At 48.3% G+C, this 17,763-nt stretch overlaps 1 protein-coding gene across 1 annotated transcript; it reads left to right on the forward strand.

Moving 5' to 3' along the window:
* Positions 1 to 4,751: 4,751 nt before the first annotated feature.
* Positions 4,752 to 8,376, forward strand: LOC147122612 (transcription factor Jun-like). Its single transcript, XM_086007670.1, has 3 exons — positions 4,752 to 5,121; positions 5,967 to 6,020; positions 6,969 to 8,376. Exons 1-3 carry the CDS (start codon positions 4,872 to 4,874, stop codon positions 7,580 to 7,582), a joined length of 918 nt encoding a protein of 305 aa, XP_085863796.1. The 5' UTR covers positions 4,752 to 4,871; the 3' UTR covers positions 7,583 to 8,376.
* The last annotated feature ends 9,387 nt before the right edge of the window (positions 8,377 to 17,763 follow it).

Raw genomic sequence — 17,763 nt, forward strand, 5'->3', positions numbered from 1 at the left:
TTATTTTCTTTTCTTTCCAGGTTTGAAGAAGGGTTCGACCCGAAACGTCAACTCAAATTTCTCTCCACGGATGTTGCCTGACCTGCTGAGTTTTTCCAGCATTTTCTGTTGTTATAGCTGGAGTATTGTGTTCAATTCTGGGCACCACACTTTAGGAAGGATGTCAAGAAGAGCAGAGGAGTTATCCCCGGTGTCCTGGCCAATATTTATCCCTCAATCGACGTAACAAAAGCAGTTTATCTGGTCATTATCACATTGCGGTTTGTGGGAGCTTGCTGTGCGCAAATTGGCTGCCACGTTTCCCACATTACAACAGTGACTACACTCCAAATGTACTTCATTGGCTGTAAAGCACTTTGAGACGTCCGGTGGTCATGAAAAGCGCTATATAAATGCAAGTCTTTTTTTTTACTCTTTCAGGATGATTAAATCATTAAACGAGAACACTTAAGCCTTTAAATCATAAGTGTCCCCCTTTTAGAGGGGCACAAACAATAAGTTCCAAATTATGACAAAGCGAACATAAAAAAACTTTTCAAATTAGAATTTTGTTCCCTGTACCCACTATGCATTTCAGTCCCTCCGGTGCCCACCCATCGCGGAAAGCCTCAAGCGTACCGGCGGACATCGCGTGCTCCCTCTCCAATGACACCTGGGTGGGGATATAGCTGGGAAGAGAGGCAGGCAGCCAAAACGAACACCCCCATCGACCACGCTCTTGCCTGGACCTGTTAATAGAAATCTTGGCCAGGCCCAGGAGCAGACCCAAGAGGAGGTTGTCCGACTTCCCCGCTCCCCTCTCCACCGGGTGGTCAAGGATCAGGAGCATGGGACTGACGGTCAGCCAGAAATAGAGTAGCTCCCTCAAATAATGGAATAGGGGCTGCAACTCCTCACACTCTGGAGAAACACAGACTCATCCAGGTTGCAAAAATTACAAGCAGTCATGAATCCACTTAAAAAACCTATTAGATGGGACTGCTCTGTGGAAACACTCTCCACGCCAAATCCCCAATGGCTAAGTAGCACTCCAGGTTACTGCACTGAGGGAGCTGTGACGAGTTTGGAATCTTTCGTGTCTGTTGCTGTGGTCATTGTTATAGAGCCTCAGATCAGACACCTGAACATGAGTTACTATGCAAACAAATTTCTAATTCTTATTGGTTGAAACTTAATTGATGACAAGTATCATCACCAATTAACAAATAGCAGGTGCCCCCTGGCAGCGGGCGGTCGAGGGGGTCGTCCGGCCGGATTGCCTCCCTCTCTTCCGCGGCCACATTCGCGGCCGGGTGGCCCTGGAGATGGAGCACGCGGTGTCCGCCGGCGAGCTCGAGCTCTTTCGAGACCGGTGGGCGCCGCGGGGACTGGAGTGCGTAGTTGGTTTAAACCACCAGATTTTAATTTAAGGGGTTAAGTTTTGTTTCGGGGTTTATTGGATTGGGTGTATTTGTTTAATGTTTTTGTTTTATTGGTTTAAACAAAAGAGGAGCAGGTGCCCCCTTCTTAAAGGGGTACAACTAATAAAACTGTAACTTAAACAGAAATTTAAAGAAAACTTAAAATTTGGTTCCTGGGGGTGATGAAGCACTCCAGTCCATACCGGTCACGGAAGACCTCAAGCGTGCCGATGGATACCGTGTGCTCCATCTCCAGGGACACCCGGGCGTGAACGTAGCCACGGAAGAGACGCAAGCAGTCGGAGCGAACACTCCTATTGACCGCGCTCTGCCTGGACCGGTTAATGGCCACCTTGGCCAGGCCCAGAAACAGTCCTACGAGGAGGTCCTCCAATCTGCCCTGGCCAAAGTATCAGGAGCCTGAGAATGAAGTGCAACCAAAAATTGAGGAGCAGCCCCCTTCAAATAATGGAAGAGGGGCTGCAACCCCTCACATTCAACATACAAGTGAAACACAGACTCCTCCAGGTTGCAGAAATTGCAGGTGGCCTGGGAGCAAAATTCCCTTTAAGCTGCGCAGCTGCACGACTGCGCTGCGATCCAGAGCTCCCGCGCAGCCAGCTCACAAATAGAAAAACCCGCGCGTGCGTGGAATTTTGAATGAGCCGTGCAGCCCGGCAGCGGGTGGTCGAGGAGCTATGTTCGCGCCCAGGTGTCACTGGAGATGGAGCACGCGGTTTCCACTGGCACGCTTGTGGCCTTCCGCGACCGGTGGGCACCGGAGGGACTGGAGTGCATCATCACGCCAGGAAATAGAATTCTAATTTAATTTGTTACGGTTCCTTTTAATTTTGGTTAAGTTACAGTCTTTATTGGTTGTGCCCCTTTAAGAAGGGGGCATATGCTTCCCTCTAAATTGGTCCTCTTTTTGTTGAACCAAATTAACTATGAATTAACTGTAACTTAATAAAACTTTAACTAAAGCTTAACAAATGAAACTAAAATTTGGTTTGCTGGGGTGACGATGCACTCCAGTCCCCGCGGCGCCCATCGGTCTCGGAAGGCCTCAAGTGTGCTCCATCTCCAGGGCCACCCGGGTGCGAACATATCTAAATTGGTGATGCTATCACCAGTGCAGGAAGAGTGAGCAGTTGTAACAGGTCATTCGGCCCGACTGCCTTCCCCTCTTCCACGGCTGCCTTCGCGACCGGGCTTCCCTGGAGATGGAGCACACGGTATCCACCGGCAAGCTAGAGGGCATCATCACCCCAGGGAATAGTATTTTAACTTAATTTGTTCAGTTTCCTTTTCATTTTTGTTTAAGTTACAGTTTTTATTGGTTGTGACCCTTTAAGAAGGGGGGAGGGGACATATGCTTACCTCTAAATTGGTGCCATCAACCAGTGCAAGAAGAGAGAACACTTGTTACTTTTCTGATTTAATTCATTATGTTTCCTTTGACTTTTTGGTTAAGTTACAGTTTCTATTGGTCGTGCCCCTTTAAGAAGGGGGGCATATGCTTACCTCTTAAGGCAATTGCCGTCAACGCAGTGCATTTAGAAGAGTGAGCCGCGCAGCCTATATTAAAAAAAAATGATAAAGGGAACATTGCTTGGGGAAGTCCGTGAATCTACTTTTAAAAGAAAAACTTCTGGTGAACTCTCAGTGGCCGAAGAGCTCCTCCCAGAGTCGCAATGTGGATTCTGCCCACTAAGGGGCACAATGGACATGATCTTCACCGCACGTCAATCACAAGAGAAATGCAGGGAACAGCACCAACCACTGTACATGGCCTTCTTTGATCTCACAAAGGCCTTCGACACTGTCAACCGTGAGGGATTATGGAGTGTCCTCCTCAAATTCGGCTGCCCTCAAAAGTTTGTCACTATCCTCCACCTGCTTCATGACGACATGCAAGCCCTGATCCTGACCAACGGTTCCACCACAGACCCAATTCACGTACGAACCGGGGTCAAGCAAGGCTGTGTCATCGCACCAACCCTCTTCTCGATCTTCCTTGCTACAATGCTTCATCTCACCCTCATTAAGCTCCCCACTGGAGTGGAGCTAATTTACAGAACAAACGGGAAACTGTTCAACCTCCGTCACCTCCAGTCCAGATCCAAGGTCGTCCCATCCTCTGTCGTCGAATTACAGTATGCAGATGACGCTTGCGTCTGCGCTTACTCGGAGGTCGAACTCCAAACCATCGTCAACACCTTCACCGAAGCGTATGAGAGCATAGGCCTTACACTAAACATCCGTAAGACAAAGGTCCTCTACCAACCTGCCCCCGCCACACAGTGCTGCCCCCCGATTATCAAAATCCACGACAAGGCCTTGGACAACGTGGACCACTTTCCATACCTCGGGAGCCTACTGTCAACAAGGGCAGACGTCGACGACGAAGTCCAACACCGCCTTCAGTGTGCCAGTGCAGCCTTCAGTTGCCTGAGGAAGAGAGTGTTTGAAGACCAGGACCTCAAACCCAGCCCTAAGCTCATGGTCTACAGGGCAGCAGTGATACCCGCCCTGCTGTATGCCTCAGAGACATGGACCATGTACAGCAGGCACCTCAAAGCATTGGAGAGGTACCAGCAACGCTGCCTCCGCATGATCCTGCAAATCCATTGGCAGGATAGGCGCACCAACGTCAGTGTTCTTGCTCAGGCCAACATCCCCAGCATCGAAGCTCTGACCACGCTCAATCAGCTCCGATGGACGGGTCACATTGTCAGCATGCCCGATACGAGACTCCCAAAACAAGCACTCTACTCGGAGCTCCGGCACGGCAAGAGAGCCCCAGGTGGGCAGAGGAAACGCTTCAAGGACACCCTCAAAGCCGCGCTGAAAAAGTATAACATCCCCACCGACACCTGGGAATCCCTGGCCCAAGACCACACAAAGTGGAGGCGAAGCATCCGGGAAGGCGCCAAACACCTGGAGTCTCTTCGCCGGGAGCAAGCGGAAGCCAAGCGCAAGGAGTGCAAGTCAACCCAAGCACTCCACCCACCCGCCCCTTCAACCACCGTCTGCCCCACCTGTGACAGAGACTGTAGGTCCCGCATTGGACTCATCAGTCACCTGCAAACTCATTTTTAACGTGGAAGCAAGTCATCCTCGGTTCCGAGGGACTGCCTAAGAAGAAGATTTAAAAAAATTATAACGAGAACGTTGCTTGGGGAAGTCCGTGAATCTACTTTTAAAAGAAAAAACTTCTGGTGGCTGACCGCTCTGTGCACCCACTCTCCAATGGCTACAAGGAGCTGTGCTGAGCGGAGCTGTGACGAGTTTTGGAATCTCCGGCGGCTGTTGCTGTGGGAACGCACGCGGTGACGTCAGCGCTATTTTGGGAACGTGCGTAATCGGCGCGAGGACGTGCGTCACTGGTCGGGCTGGCGCCACGTTCTGATTGAACGGTCGGCGGCTGAGGCGGGCAGGCAGGTGTCCGTCTGCTGAGGCGATCGCCGGATGGCAGCGCCTTTCTACCACGATGAGACGGTGAGCGTCGTCGGCAGCAGCGGCAGGTACCCCGAGACGGCGCCGATGGAGAAGAAGAGCGCGGCCGATCGGCGGCAGCAGTTACCGCCGCCGGTGGGCAGCCCGGAGCGCGGCACTCTGCTCACGCTGCCCTCCCCCGACCTGGAGAGGCTGGTTGCCCAGGCCGACGGGCCCGGAGTCGGGCGGGAGCTGGAGGGCCTCGTGCACCCCTTTGTGAAAGGTGAGAGCGGCGGGTGTTGACGCTTCGGGGCCTCCGCAGCGCAACAGGGAGGGGAAGGGAAGAGAAGGGGCCGGGCCTGGGCCTAGGATGCCGTGCAGCCGAGACAGGGTGTGGGGCCCGCGGCGAGGAGTGCTTGGAGGTGGGGGTGTTCAGCAATGGGGCCTCGGGCCACTATGCACCGAGAGAGCGGGGAGTCGTCCTCCTTCCCCTTGCACTCTCAGGTCAGCTGTCTACAGCAGATTTTTTTTACTATCTAACAGGGTTGCATTAATGTTTTTCTCCCCCTACATGAAAACTGACATACTTGCACCATGTGTCTTTTAAGGAAATACCCTGTTTTTTTTTAGTGCCTTTTATGAGACTTCTTTTCCAGCTGCACATGGACACTGCGTGTCTGTACCGTTCTTCGGCTTCAGGTATGCTTCAAAGGAAACCGAAGTGGCATAGATCACAGGACATTTAAGGCAGCACTTCAGCAGTCCAGAACTGAAACCCTCTGCCTTGCTGCACCACCTCCCACCTTCAAAAGCTTCCTTAAAACCTAGATCTTTAATTGTGCTTTTCGTCACCACCTCTTGACTCGGTGTCCATTCCACCTCTCCTGTCCCAGTCCTTTGTAAAGCACGTTGGAGTATTTCACCAGATTTAAGGTGCGATATAAGAGCAAATTGTTTTAAATATTGACGGTCTTGAGTACAAATTTTATTGCAGAGTATTTTATTGTAACCGAGTTTTCCCTTTTGATTTCTAACCTGTATTATTTCTCTCTTAACCTGAAATATTTTTTTAAGTAACTGAAAGTTATCTTGGATTAAAAAAAAATCTTTGTGCATTACTATTTGCAGGTAGAGGATTCTTACTCGGAAGCAGGGACCAGATTGAAAACTCGCACCCCTACTGTAAGTGCTCTTACAAGTAATGCATTTGGGTGCACGGTGTGCTTTATCTTTTTTATATGGGAGTTGTGAAAGTGATGTGGCCAAGTGTCGATGGGAGCAGAAAGTTGCAAAGGGACACTGAGGTTATAAAACTGGTGGATGGAGTTCAGTGGGGAAGTGTGAGGTCATCCACTTTGATACCAAGATCAGAATATTTTCTAAATTGTGAGAAGCTAGGAAATTTGGAAGGGCAGAAAGATTTAGGGGTCCATGTACATAAATCACTCAACTAGTGAACAGGTACAAAAATAATTAAAAAGGCAATTAAAATTGCTAGCTTAGGAACATAGAACAGGAGTATGGCATTCGGCCCCTTGTGCCTGTTTGGCCATTCAGTTAGATCATGGGTGATCTGTATCTTCATGCCATTTACCCCTCTTGGTTCCATATCCCTTAATACCCTAACCGAACAAAGATCTATCTTCAATTTTCAATTGACCTAAAGACAATAACAAAACAACTGTGATAACAATAATTGTGCTAGCTTAATGACTTGATATTGGTTTGGCTCCTTGCCAGTTGTCATTGTCACCAGTACTCCTGGATTAATAATACTGAAGTAAATGTGGGGGAAGATGATTGTTAATTCTTCAATGTATTTGAGAAGGCTACTAAAAATAAAAGTAACCAGCATAATTGTGTAGGGGAAAAAAATCAACCAGTCAGATGATGTGTTGAAAGAAAATGTGAAACATTTTTGTTATTGCTAAGGGAATTGGATATATACTTGAAAAGGAAAACATTTGCATGGTTATGGGGAAAGAGCTGAGGAGCAGGACTACTTGGATAGATCTTTCAAAGGGCAGGCACAGGCATGGTGGGCTGAATGACCTCTTTCTGTGCTGTATGATCGTGTGCATTGTTACACAATATGGACAACTCAGTAATTTTGATTTTCTGTCTTTAAAGCACTGCAGGATTTGCACAAGCAGAACCAGCACCTAGTGTTACCAGGAACCCCCTGCTCGGCCCATACCTCCGCTTCAATCTATCATGGCAATCTGCATCTAGCCCAGACAAAGGGAGATGTCCCGGTGTATACTAACCTCAGCAACTACAATCCAAGTCTGTCCAACACCGGCTCTGAAAATTATTCCACTGGCCATGTTCCCTACGCAGGCCCAGCACCTGCACAGCACCATTTCTCAGCCTTGGCTCAGCTTGTGTGTCCAAAATATCAAGAGGAGCCCCAGACGGTGCCTGAAGTAGGTCCACTGAGTGAATCTCCTCCACTTTCCCCAATAGAACAAGGAGGGCAGCTGGTCAGAGCTGAAAAGAAGAGACAGAGAAATCGCATTGCAGCATCCAATTGTCGAAGGAGGAAGTTGGAGCGGATTGCTCGACTTGAAGAAAAAGTAAAGACCCTAAAATCAGAAAACTTTGAATTGACCTCAACGGCCAGTGTCCTGCGTGAGCAAGTGGTGCACCTCAAACATAAAGTGATGAATCATGTCAATAATGGATGTCAAGTGGTGCTTGCTTCCTCTAGCCTCCTAAAACCAGAGGAAAATGGCAGCTTTTAACAACATACCCTTTAGTATAGCTTGAATTCTGTTGAGAACTGCTAGTTTGGATGCTTATCTTGACTCTCACCTGTATCCAATAAGCTGCTAAATGTGATCAGAGGTTATTCAGTTGAAATGCTATGTGGAGCAACTTCGAAAGCTTCATCCTGAGGACAATCTGCAGAGCCCAATGCACTTCCTGTTAGTGTCTGATCTAGTTCCAGCTGCCTTGTGAAAAGACTGGTAACATTTCACTTGTTTTTGGAAACTATCTTCTTTAAATACACTTTAAAGTTTTCTTTGCAGCAAAAAGAAATGAACATTGATGGAAACTTCTTTGCAAAACAGACTTAATTTACTTACCTTGGGTTGGGGGGGGAAGGTATCTGCTGTTCGCTATTTAAAGTGAAATTGAAAACCCGTTCAGAACGAATGATTCATGATTTCCCTACTTGCAAATAGTGGATCTTTTTCCACCTGAACACAGCCACTAGTATAGGTAGAAGTAGAAAGCATAAGGTTATCGATTTTTTTAATTTAGATTTTTCAGCATAGATTTGATATGCTGCATTGTTTTTTTGGAGATTGCAAAGGTTTAAGATACACTGGAATGGATGTTTGAAGTGTGGACAATAATTACAATGGTGTATGATCTTTCAGAGACTGAAACTTAATGCAAGAGCAGAAAAAACGAAGAGAATTGATAACTGATCATTTGTCATTGATGTCACACTTTAACAAGAACTTGCAGATTGAGTTAATCATCAACATGTGCAATTGTTTTGGCTAAAGACATTAAACTTGGGATTTTATATTTGCTTTTGTATAGTTACTGTATGTATGCAATAGGAATATGGTGCTCCTCAATGTTAAACACCCAGGGGGAAGTGCTACTCTGCTGGGATAGGGCGGTTGAGTTGCCTGTAATATTCCGATAGATCAGCCATGTTCTTTGTATAGTACATGTACTGATTTAGGTGTCGGGTTTGGCTGAGTCTCCTCTTCAGTTATGGGTTCAAGCTCCACTCCACAGGCTGGAGCACATAATCTAGGCTGTCTGAGGGAGTACTTTCAATGCAGTACTGATGGAGTTCTGCACTGGATGAGCTGTTAAGCCAATGCCCCGTCTACCCTCTTGGGTGTACGTAAAATATCCCATGGCACGATTTGAAGATGGGGTGTCCAGCCAATGTTTACCCCTCGGTCAACACCTGAAACAGATGATCTGGTCATTTATTTCATTGCTGTTTGTGGGAGCTTGCTGTGCACAAATTGACTGTCGCGTTTCCTCCATTACAACAGTGACTACACTTCAAAAAGTACTTCATTGACTGTACAGTGCTTTGGGATGACCTGAGATCATGAAAGGCACTATAAGAAATGCAGGTTCTTTCTGTATTCTTAAAACGGATGTTTAGGTATCTTCCATATGTTCTTAGACCTGCTGTACCTGCACAACTTCCTTCTCCTTTTAAGTTTCTGGTACCTTTCGTTCAGTGATACAATGATTGTTCATTGGTACTAATTGTTCAATGGTACTGATTGCTAATTTAAAAAAGTATATTTATCTAGAATTTAAATGCGAAGATGTCTGACCAATTTTCAGACAGCGGCCAAGCAGTTTCCGCTGTAAGTTGACTTGCACTTGGATTAAGATTGATACTGTTATAAACCTCTGCCATTTTAAATGGAGATGTTCAGTACGTTTAGGAAGATGGTGTTCCTGGATTTTTTAAAATCTGGAAGAGCTACATGTATATGAACATAAATGAAAAGCAAAATGAAGACCATTGGTCCCATCATTGCTTACCCTGTCTAGTTAGACTGTCAACGACGTTCCAACCATCAGTGATGCTGACTCCTGGCGGGGGGGGGAAAAATAGGAAACAAAACCTGTGGCTAATTTCAGGAAAAACTTTGGGAAATTCCAATAAATACAGTATTGTTAAAGGCTATAGTTTGCCCCTTACATTGTCTTTTACATGTGCACTAATGATTTTTATCATTGGCAAAACTTCAGTGCACTTCTATAAATGATTTCTGGGTTTAGTATGTTTACAAAGCAACTGGTAGTTTCATTTTGTAGAAAGAAAAATGTTATAATTAAAAAAAAATCTACACACTTTGTAAGCATTGCCTTTTTCTACTAACCAGTTAATAAAATTGTTAGTAACTTCGTTTTTTTTTTGCTCTGAAACTGGGGAGATTTTTTCCAATTTAGACTTCAATGTTGCTATTTTAATAATGGAGTTAACTTGTAGTGGGTAAATAAAAATAATTGTATTTCATCATCTAACCAAAGAGATCATTCATATATGGTACTGCTGAATGCTTGGTGATATTGTTAACTGCTTCCTCTTGTCAGGTACTGTTCCTTTTTAAAACTGCAGTAATTAACCTGTCTCCTTACAATGCCTGCCCTTTGACCTCTCCAACTACTACCCATCTCCAAGATCCACTTACTATTCCTCAGGCTCAGAAACATACAGGCACCTAATGTTGTGTTTGCCACTCCCTGTTCCCTATAGTCTGGATTATTAACACTGGCCTTGACAAAAGTCACCAACAACATTCTGTATTGTGCCTTCTCATCATCCTCCAGGGTCTCCTATGTATCGCATCTCCTGTACTGCCCTCACATGGATCCCATTATCTGTAACCAAGGCATCAGCTTCAACAACAACAACTTGTATTTATATAGTGCCTTTAACATAGTAAAACATCCCAAGGGGCTTCACAGGAGCATTATCAAACAAAGTTTGACACTGAGCCCCATGAGACATTAGGACAGGTGACCAAAGAGGTAGGATTTAAGGAATGTCTTAATGAAGGAGATGGAGGTTTAGGGAGGAAGTGCCAGAGCTTGGGGCCTAGGCAACTGAAGGCCTGGTCACCAATGGTGGAGTGATGAAAATTGGGGATGCGCAATAGACCAGAATTGGAGGAGCGTAGAGATCTGAGGGTTGTAGGGCTGGAGGAGGTTACAGAGATAGGGAGGGGCGAGGCCATGGCGGGATTTAAAAACAAAGATGTGAATTTTAAAATCGAGGTGTTGCTGGATGGGGAGCCAATGCAGGTCAGTGAGCACAGGGGAGATGAGGTCAAGTTTAGAAGGTGGGAGGTTGGCTGGTAGAGCATTGGAATAGTCAAGTGTAGAGGTAACAAAGGCATATGAATGCTGACACCCAGCTTTACCTTCACCACCACTCTTCAATCTGACTTGCTATGCAGTGGATGAAATATAACTTCTTGCACATCAATATCCGCAAGATCTGTTTGGTGCCTGCCACATACTCTAGTAGAATGATTCCATCCCTCTTTCTAGATGCCTGCTTGAGCTCAGCCAGATGTTGCACAACTTCTACCTGCTCTACCCTGTTCAAACCATCAAAGTTATCACCACCATTCTACCTCCACCTCTGAAATATCTCCACTTCAACTCCCCCCTCCTGCAAAAATACTCAGTTGTGCTTTTGTCATTACATGGTCTCTTAACTTATGCAGGCCTCTGCCTCCTGCACTTACACTGAGTGATGGGGATCCAATGGTCAGTTATGGGCTTCAAAATCTTCAGAAATCCTGCCAAAGCTTCATTCCTTCAGCTCTGCATCTCTGCTTTTCAATTCTAGTTCACTCTGTCCCCCATCATTTTGACCCATTGGTGGCAGAGCCTTCAACCATCGCACCTGGATACCGTGGAACTTTCCCTAAACTTTATCCCTCCCCACCTTTAAGCCTCCATTTAAACTGGCCTGTATTTGTTCCCTTTTCTTTGTGTCTGCATCATCTGGGACATTGTGCTTATGTTAATAGAGCTACATAAAAGTTGTATTGTCATCATCGTGGTTCTGTTAACCACCCTCAAACTTAAATTTTTGTAAAAGAATTAAGTTTGAATGGATGCTCTTTCAACTACTGTTGATTTTGAAATAGTTGCAACTAAAAACTGCTTTAGCCTGGGAGTAGTATGCAGTAAGAATCCATTGGTCACTTCCCTATTTTATAACTGCATTTTTACAAAACCTTTTTGAAGTTGCATCAGTGCCAATAAATATCTTCCCCAAATTTGCAGAAGATATAAAATTAAACCAAACTGGTAGCATTTTGAGTCTTGCTGTGAGTTGATTTCAGGTAAAAATGCTTTCCATCCAAGTAATAAGCAACTAAGCCAAGGGGTAGCATATGCTGGAAGAATTTACCATTCACTAAATTGAGCATTACAAAAAATATAATTTTTCCAGGCAGAAGTAAATAGGATTTTTTAAAAACACTAGTGGATCGCCTGTGGCATTGTTCACACTAAGTTGTAGGAATACTCGATCATCCATATCGTGTTCATTTTGCTGGTGGCGTCTCTTCTGGTTCTTGCTCTTTTTATGTTAAGTTTCTTTTTTCTCTGCTGTTTTGCCTGTCGATGCTGCCTCCACTACCTTCTCCCCTCTCGCTACCATCCCTTTCCACCCTTGCTATGCCCTTGTCCCTTACATTTGCTACCTTCTCCCCCTTATCCCTTGCTCCCCTCTTGGTCTTCCTCAAAAGACCCACTGTCCTCCTACAATTGTCCCTATTGCCACTCACACCCCCCCCCCCCCTGCAAATCTGATGTTCCCACCCTCATTTTGCAAATATTTTTATAGGTCTAAAATTATTTCGTCCTCCCCATGAGCTGGGAAACCAGCAGCTTAGTTCTCGATGCATTCTTTGTGCTTAAGCTGTATTTGCTGACAAAAGTGAGCAAATGAATTGTAAGTGCAATTAGGACTTTGAAAGCTTCGTGCTAGGAAAGGGCAGGCCCATGGAGTGGGGAAGTGAAGGGTAAGGGGTTGCTGGAACGTGGGGGCGGATTGAAACGTGTATGCATCACGGGACACCTTAGGGAGGCAGCAGGAAAAGCTACAGTGGCAACCAAAAATAAAATTTAACCTGCAGGCAACACAGCTCAATAAATACAAACTTTAAATAAACCTTAGCTGCACTTAGAGGAATGGGCCAATGTGATGGTGCTTGGAGGAGCAAGTCTTGCCTAGCAGTGGTATTTATTTCAAAGTCAGATTGTGATCCCCTGCCCTTCTTATTTACACAGTGACCTCTCATAGTGGGTGAATTTCCATAAGAGTTCTCTTGCTCGTCTGCCATAACTTTGGCCAAAGATTGGTGTTAATGCCGTTTTTCCTTAATTTCCACAGCTCTGCTGAAATTGCGGTGGATTACTGGGAGAACCCCTGCGGAAGCTTACTTCTGTAATTTTTCTTAATCTTTGCTGCAGAGCCATGGAAAGCAAGAGAATTCTAGAGGCGGTGCTGTTAAAGCTATAATCACTTATGTTGTGAGCTCTCAAAAATGTTGCAATGACAAACTTGAACCAAACAACTAGGGTGTGATCCAGTTCTCATTAAGCTCTTCCAACTGGATGCAACAGGAACAAACTTGGACTTGTCGAATTTCACCGGTCTTCATTTGCCTAATTCTAAATGTGTGCACTTTGTATTAACTGCACTATAATCTTATCTTCTCAAAATTCCTTACTTCAATTAACCTTCTCTTACACAAGCTTGAAATAAGAGATATAGGCCTAGAAATTGGGTATAGCCCGGCTTGAGGCGTTAGAACTGGCGCTGTGCAAAGTTTATAGCCAGACGAAACTTATCGCCGCCTGGCGCGATATTGGGTTGCATCGCCCCTAAAGGTGATTGAGGCGCGAATTCAGGCGTTACATGGGACTCCTAAGGCGCTAAACTTCCGGCGCAACCCAATATCGGAGCGGACGGGCTCAGCGCAGGTGCTCTCAATTACCGATGACCACGAGACTTCCAGGCGCCGGCTAGCTCTTAAAGGGGTGGGTCAGTCAGCTTCAGCATCCACACTGCGCCTTGCAGGCCTCAGAATCGGCGCAGGCCCTTCACTGCCGATAAAAACTTGGACCAGATGGAGGTGGTGAGACAGAGAGCAGAGCGCTTCATCAATGAGGCTCTGGAGCAATTGGTGGCCGCAGTGGAGCGCTGGCGAAATGTTCTCTACCCAGACAATGGCAGGAGGCCAAATCATAAGGACTACCGATGAGCTTGGAGGGATGTATGCGAGAGGGTCAACTCCAGCAGCATGGTGACCAGGAGCCCTGTCCAATGCAGAAAGAAATTCAACAACCTCACTCGGGTCGTGAGGGTGGGTGTTGTTCCTGCAAACTTCTGCATCCCTTCATTTGCACCTGACTTTATGGCTACAGAGTGGCCTGTGCCCCATTGGCCATCTGCCAGCAAACACCCATGGCCCTTTCTGGGCACACATTTGACTCAGGGTGTCATGTAAGGGCTCTTGCACCATGGGGGGCATAAGATGATCACTCAGGGCATCAGGTAACAACTTCCCCTCCTTTCCCCTGCAGTCCATGCTGGCGAGGATTGGCAAAGACCAGCTTCGCACCGGTGGAGGACCTCCACAAGTGGTCACTCTCACGGAGCTCGAGGAGAGAGTCCACCAGATTCTTAGAGGATGTCTGAGTGATCCTGTAACCACTGCAGTTACCGACCCCATTGTCGACAGCGATGGTAAGGTTCTCACCTCTTACAACTGTCTCCTTCTACTTGTTCCCCCCGCCAACATGCTTTCTCACTGTGGACCCATGTCATAGCCTTGCCGCAATCTGGCATTCCTTGCTGCGAACCTGTCCTTTTGCTAAAGCCACTCTTCCACCTCCCTGCTTTCAGATGCTGCATCACCAGCTCAGGCACCGGGCCCTCAAGCTGCCAGTGCCAGTGCCTCCGAAGGCTCAATGAGAAAATTACTGTCCAACAGAAGGTCAGCAACTCTCTCCAGCAACGATCAGGATGGCCAGCCCAAATGGCTGCAGCTTTTATACTAGTGCTGTTGTGGCGGTACCACTGGTTGTCCCTTACATTGAGACACATAATTCCCTTTAACTTACCTTACTGTATGTTTAACTTACCTTTTGGGGCCGTTGCCCCTTTAAGAGGCACCCTAACATGTTGACGTCACATCACGTACAACGTGACGTGCGTGCGGCGGCCGCCGGCCCGACTCGGCCTTCCAGGATGGCTGCTGGCACAGCCCGGCCTGGCGTCTTCGGCCGCATCGGCCAGCCGGCGGGAGCGAAGCGATCCTCCGCTCCCGCGGCAAGCACCGGCACAGCCCGGCCTCGCGACCTTGGTCTCAACGGCCAGCCTCCATACTGGGAAGAGGCACCGATGCAACGGCGCAGGTCACGTGACCGCCTAAGCGCACGCGAGCGTGATGACATCATCACGCTCCCCACAGGACTGCGAACTCAGTCCTCGTGGAGTCCCCGCTGGGACAAGACCTACATCATGGTGCTCCTGCAGTCAGCCATCTTACCTGCTACCTTACCTGCTGTAATTATCCTGTTCTGGTAAATAAACAACTTATTTATAGTTCGTTGAAGTCAAACTCTCTTATTTAGTGGCGATCTACACGAACCGCTACATTGGTGACCCCACGACGTGAGTACGGGAGCTCATCAATTCCAACGCTACAATTGGTGAACCCGTATCCGTGAACGATTTTCACGGTAGCAACACGCGCCTGAACCTCGTCTTCACTCAAGACGACCAACGCACAACCGACGAACAACCACGGAACAGCAACCGCCTAACACCGATTCCACCAAAAGCGACCCCGTCTTTGCGAACGTCTTCACAAAGGAAGCGCAGCTTGGAGGTGAGCCCATTTTTCACGAACGCTTTCACAGAGGTAGAGCACGACCAACGGCAACCGTCATCCACCAGCGCTACAATTGGTGGGTTTGTGAACGTCTTTCACAAACGAAGCACGCTATGGAAGCATCAGCCGTTCTGCTGTCGCTACCGCAATCCAGGGAGCCACGGTCTCCCTCGTGCTTTATGAAGAAGCCCTGTTCACTGAGAACATCGATGCGGCACAGACCACGCACGTGCTCACGGTCTCCGTATTCGACTCTTCTACCGCCACACGGATCGTCCGCCTCTACGTCCAAAGCAACAGCAAGTATACATCTCTCCAAGCGCGGGGTACAGCATGTTCGGGCCCACAAGATCGGAGCGCGCCCCGCGGGGATTTAACGAGGACTCACCCCCGCAAAACACGAGGACGCACTCCTCGCGCATGAGGACCCATCCCTCGCGAACCACGAGAAGCCATCCCTCGTGAACACCGACGACTCCTTCCTCGCCGACGACGCACCAGCCCTTCAGCCTGCTGGTTGTGTTACCTACTACACGATTCGGCGTGAACAAAAAGCGTGCCGCCCTCCCCGCTGTTTTCTCCTAAATCTACAACTGTTACAGGTGTTGCCGCCCTCCAGGCAGAGTTAATAATAATAATAATAATAATTCAACTTTATTGTCATTGCACAAGTACACGAACAACGAAATGTGACCTTGCAAGCTCCCATGACTGGGAGAAGCAAAGCCGCTGCGTGCCGCCATTCCATTTCCACCATTCCTCCTGTCCGACAATCTTCAGCCCAACGCCCGGGCCTGCTCACCAGCCGCTCCTCCCGGGGCTCCTTCCGTGACCTTCTCACCAACCGCCCCTCCTCGGGGCTCCTTCCGTGACCTTCTGCACCTGGTCTTCCCTGATGGTCACCCCTCCAGGTACTAACCAGGCCTGGCTCTGCTTAGCTTCCAAGCCTTGCCAGTGACCCTGTCCCTAGTCCCAGGAACCCCTCCTGAAAGCAACAACAACCTGGACCGTTGCCGCCCTTTCTCCAGTTTTCCCTTTAACAAACGCAAACGTCTACTGAAGCTGCACACATCGAGGACGGGTCCAACGGGCATCCTGCGGCCGCGATCAACCACGTGAAAGTTGCTAGCATCACTGATCAACGCAGCAACTTTTCACCCTCCGTTGTGTTATCGTCGTAGCACTATGGCACGCACCGTTCCGTGCGTTCCAGCCTCCCGAAGGTTTCACTCACCTGTTGGCGAGTTCACCGACCTCACCAGTCAAGTCCTCCTGGATCGCCCGTCGGCGTTCCTGCAGATTTTGTCGGAACAAGGACTTGTTTCAACATCAACGGAGATATCGCCCGCGTCCGCCCAACCTGCCCGTCACTCTGACAAGGCCTGCTGTTTCGCACGTCTCCATGGTCCTTCGCCTGACGGATACGTATTATTCGCCACGACGCGCGTAAGGATCCGCTCACGAGCAGCATCTTCATACCTCGCCTACCAAGTCGAGACAGCACGACCGCCGTGACCACCAGCTCGTCAGATCATCTCATCCTTGGACTTTCGTTAAAGCGAATTCTGGGGGGGCCTGTGTGGCGGTACCACTGGTTGTCCCTTACATTGAGACACATAATTCCCTTTAACTTACCTTACTGTATGTTTAACTTACCTTTTGGGGCCGTTGCCCCTTTAACTTACCTGTTGGGGCCGTTGCCCCTTTAAGAGGCACCCTAACGTGTTGACGTCACATCACGTACGTGACGTGCGTGCGGCGGCCGCCGGCCCGACTCGGCCTTCCAGGACGGCTGCTGGCACAGCCCGGCCTGGCGTCTTCGGCCGCATCGGCCAGCCGGCGGGAGCGAAGCGATCCTCCGCTCCCGCGGCAAGCACCGGCACAGCCCGGCCTCGCGACCTTGGTCTCAACGGCCAGCCTCCATACTGGGAAGAGGCACCGATGCAACGGCGCAGGTCACGTGACCGCCTAAGCGCACGCGAGCGTGATGACATCATCACGCTCCCCACAGGACTGCGAACTCAGTCCTCGTGGAGTCCCCGCTGGGACAAGACCTACATCATGGTGCTCCTGCAGTCAGCCATCTTACCTGCTACCTTACCTGCTGTAATGATCCTGTTCTGGTAAATAAACAACTTATTTATAGTTCGTCGAAGTCAAACTCTCTTATTTAGTAGCGATCTACACGAACCGCTACACTGTCCCCTTTAAATAGCACCCCCCCCGAGTCCGAGAAGGGCCTGGGAACGCTCCATCCAACTGTCACTAATGGCGCCAGGCGGAAAGGTTGCGGGCGCCACTGAATATCCGGTCCGGGGCGCAAAAATGGCGTTGCACACTGAAATGACGTCATGATCTGCCTGCGCCCGCGGGCGCGCGCAAAGAGTTAGCGCCGGCGCTAAAATCATACTCAGTATGGGAGGTGGCGCTATATTCACAGCGCCCGCCTGAAAATTGGGTAACGCCCCAATTCTCGGGCTCTTTAGGCGCTAATCACTGGCGCT

Source organism: Somniosus microcephalus, chromosome 2, assembly GCF_052327205.1.
Source record: "Somniosus microcephalus isolate GS21.2 chromosome 2, FLI_Smic_1.0, whole genome shotgun sequence".
NCBI classification, from domain to species: Eukaryota; Metazoa; Chordata; class Chondrichthyes; order Squaliformes; family Somniosidae; genus Somniosus; species Somniosus microcephalus.

What these genes read in the sequence shown, in the direction of transcription:
- LOC147122612 (XM_086007670.1), top strand. Translation starts at nt 4,872, where the DNA reads ATGGCAGCGCCTTTCTACCACGATGAGACGGTGAGCGTCGTCGGCAGC. An exon ending in CGTGCACCCCTTTGTGAAAG is followed by an intron (nt 5,122 to 5,966) that starts GTGAGAGCGGCG and finishes TACTATTTGCAG; the next exon opens with GTAGAGGATTCTTACTCGGA. An exon ending in TGAAAACTCGCACCCCTACT is followed by an intron (nt 6,021 to 6,968) that starts GTAAGTGCTCTT and finishes CTGTCTTTAAAG; the next exon opens with CACTGCAGGATTTGCACAAG.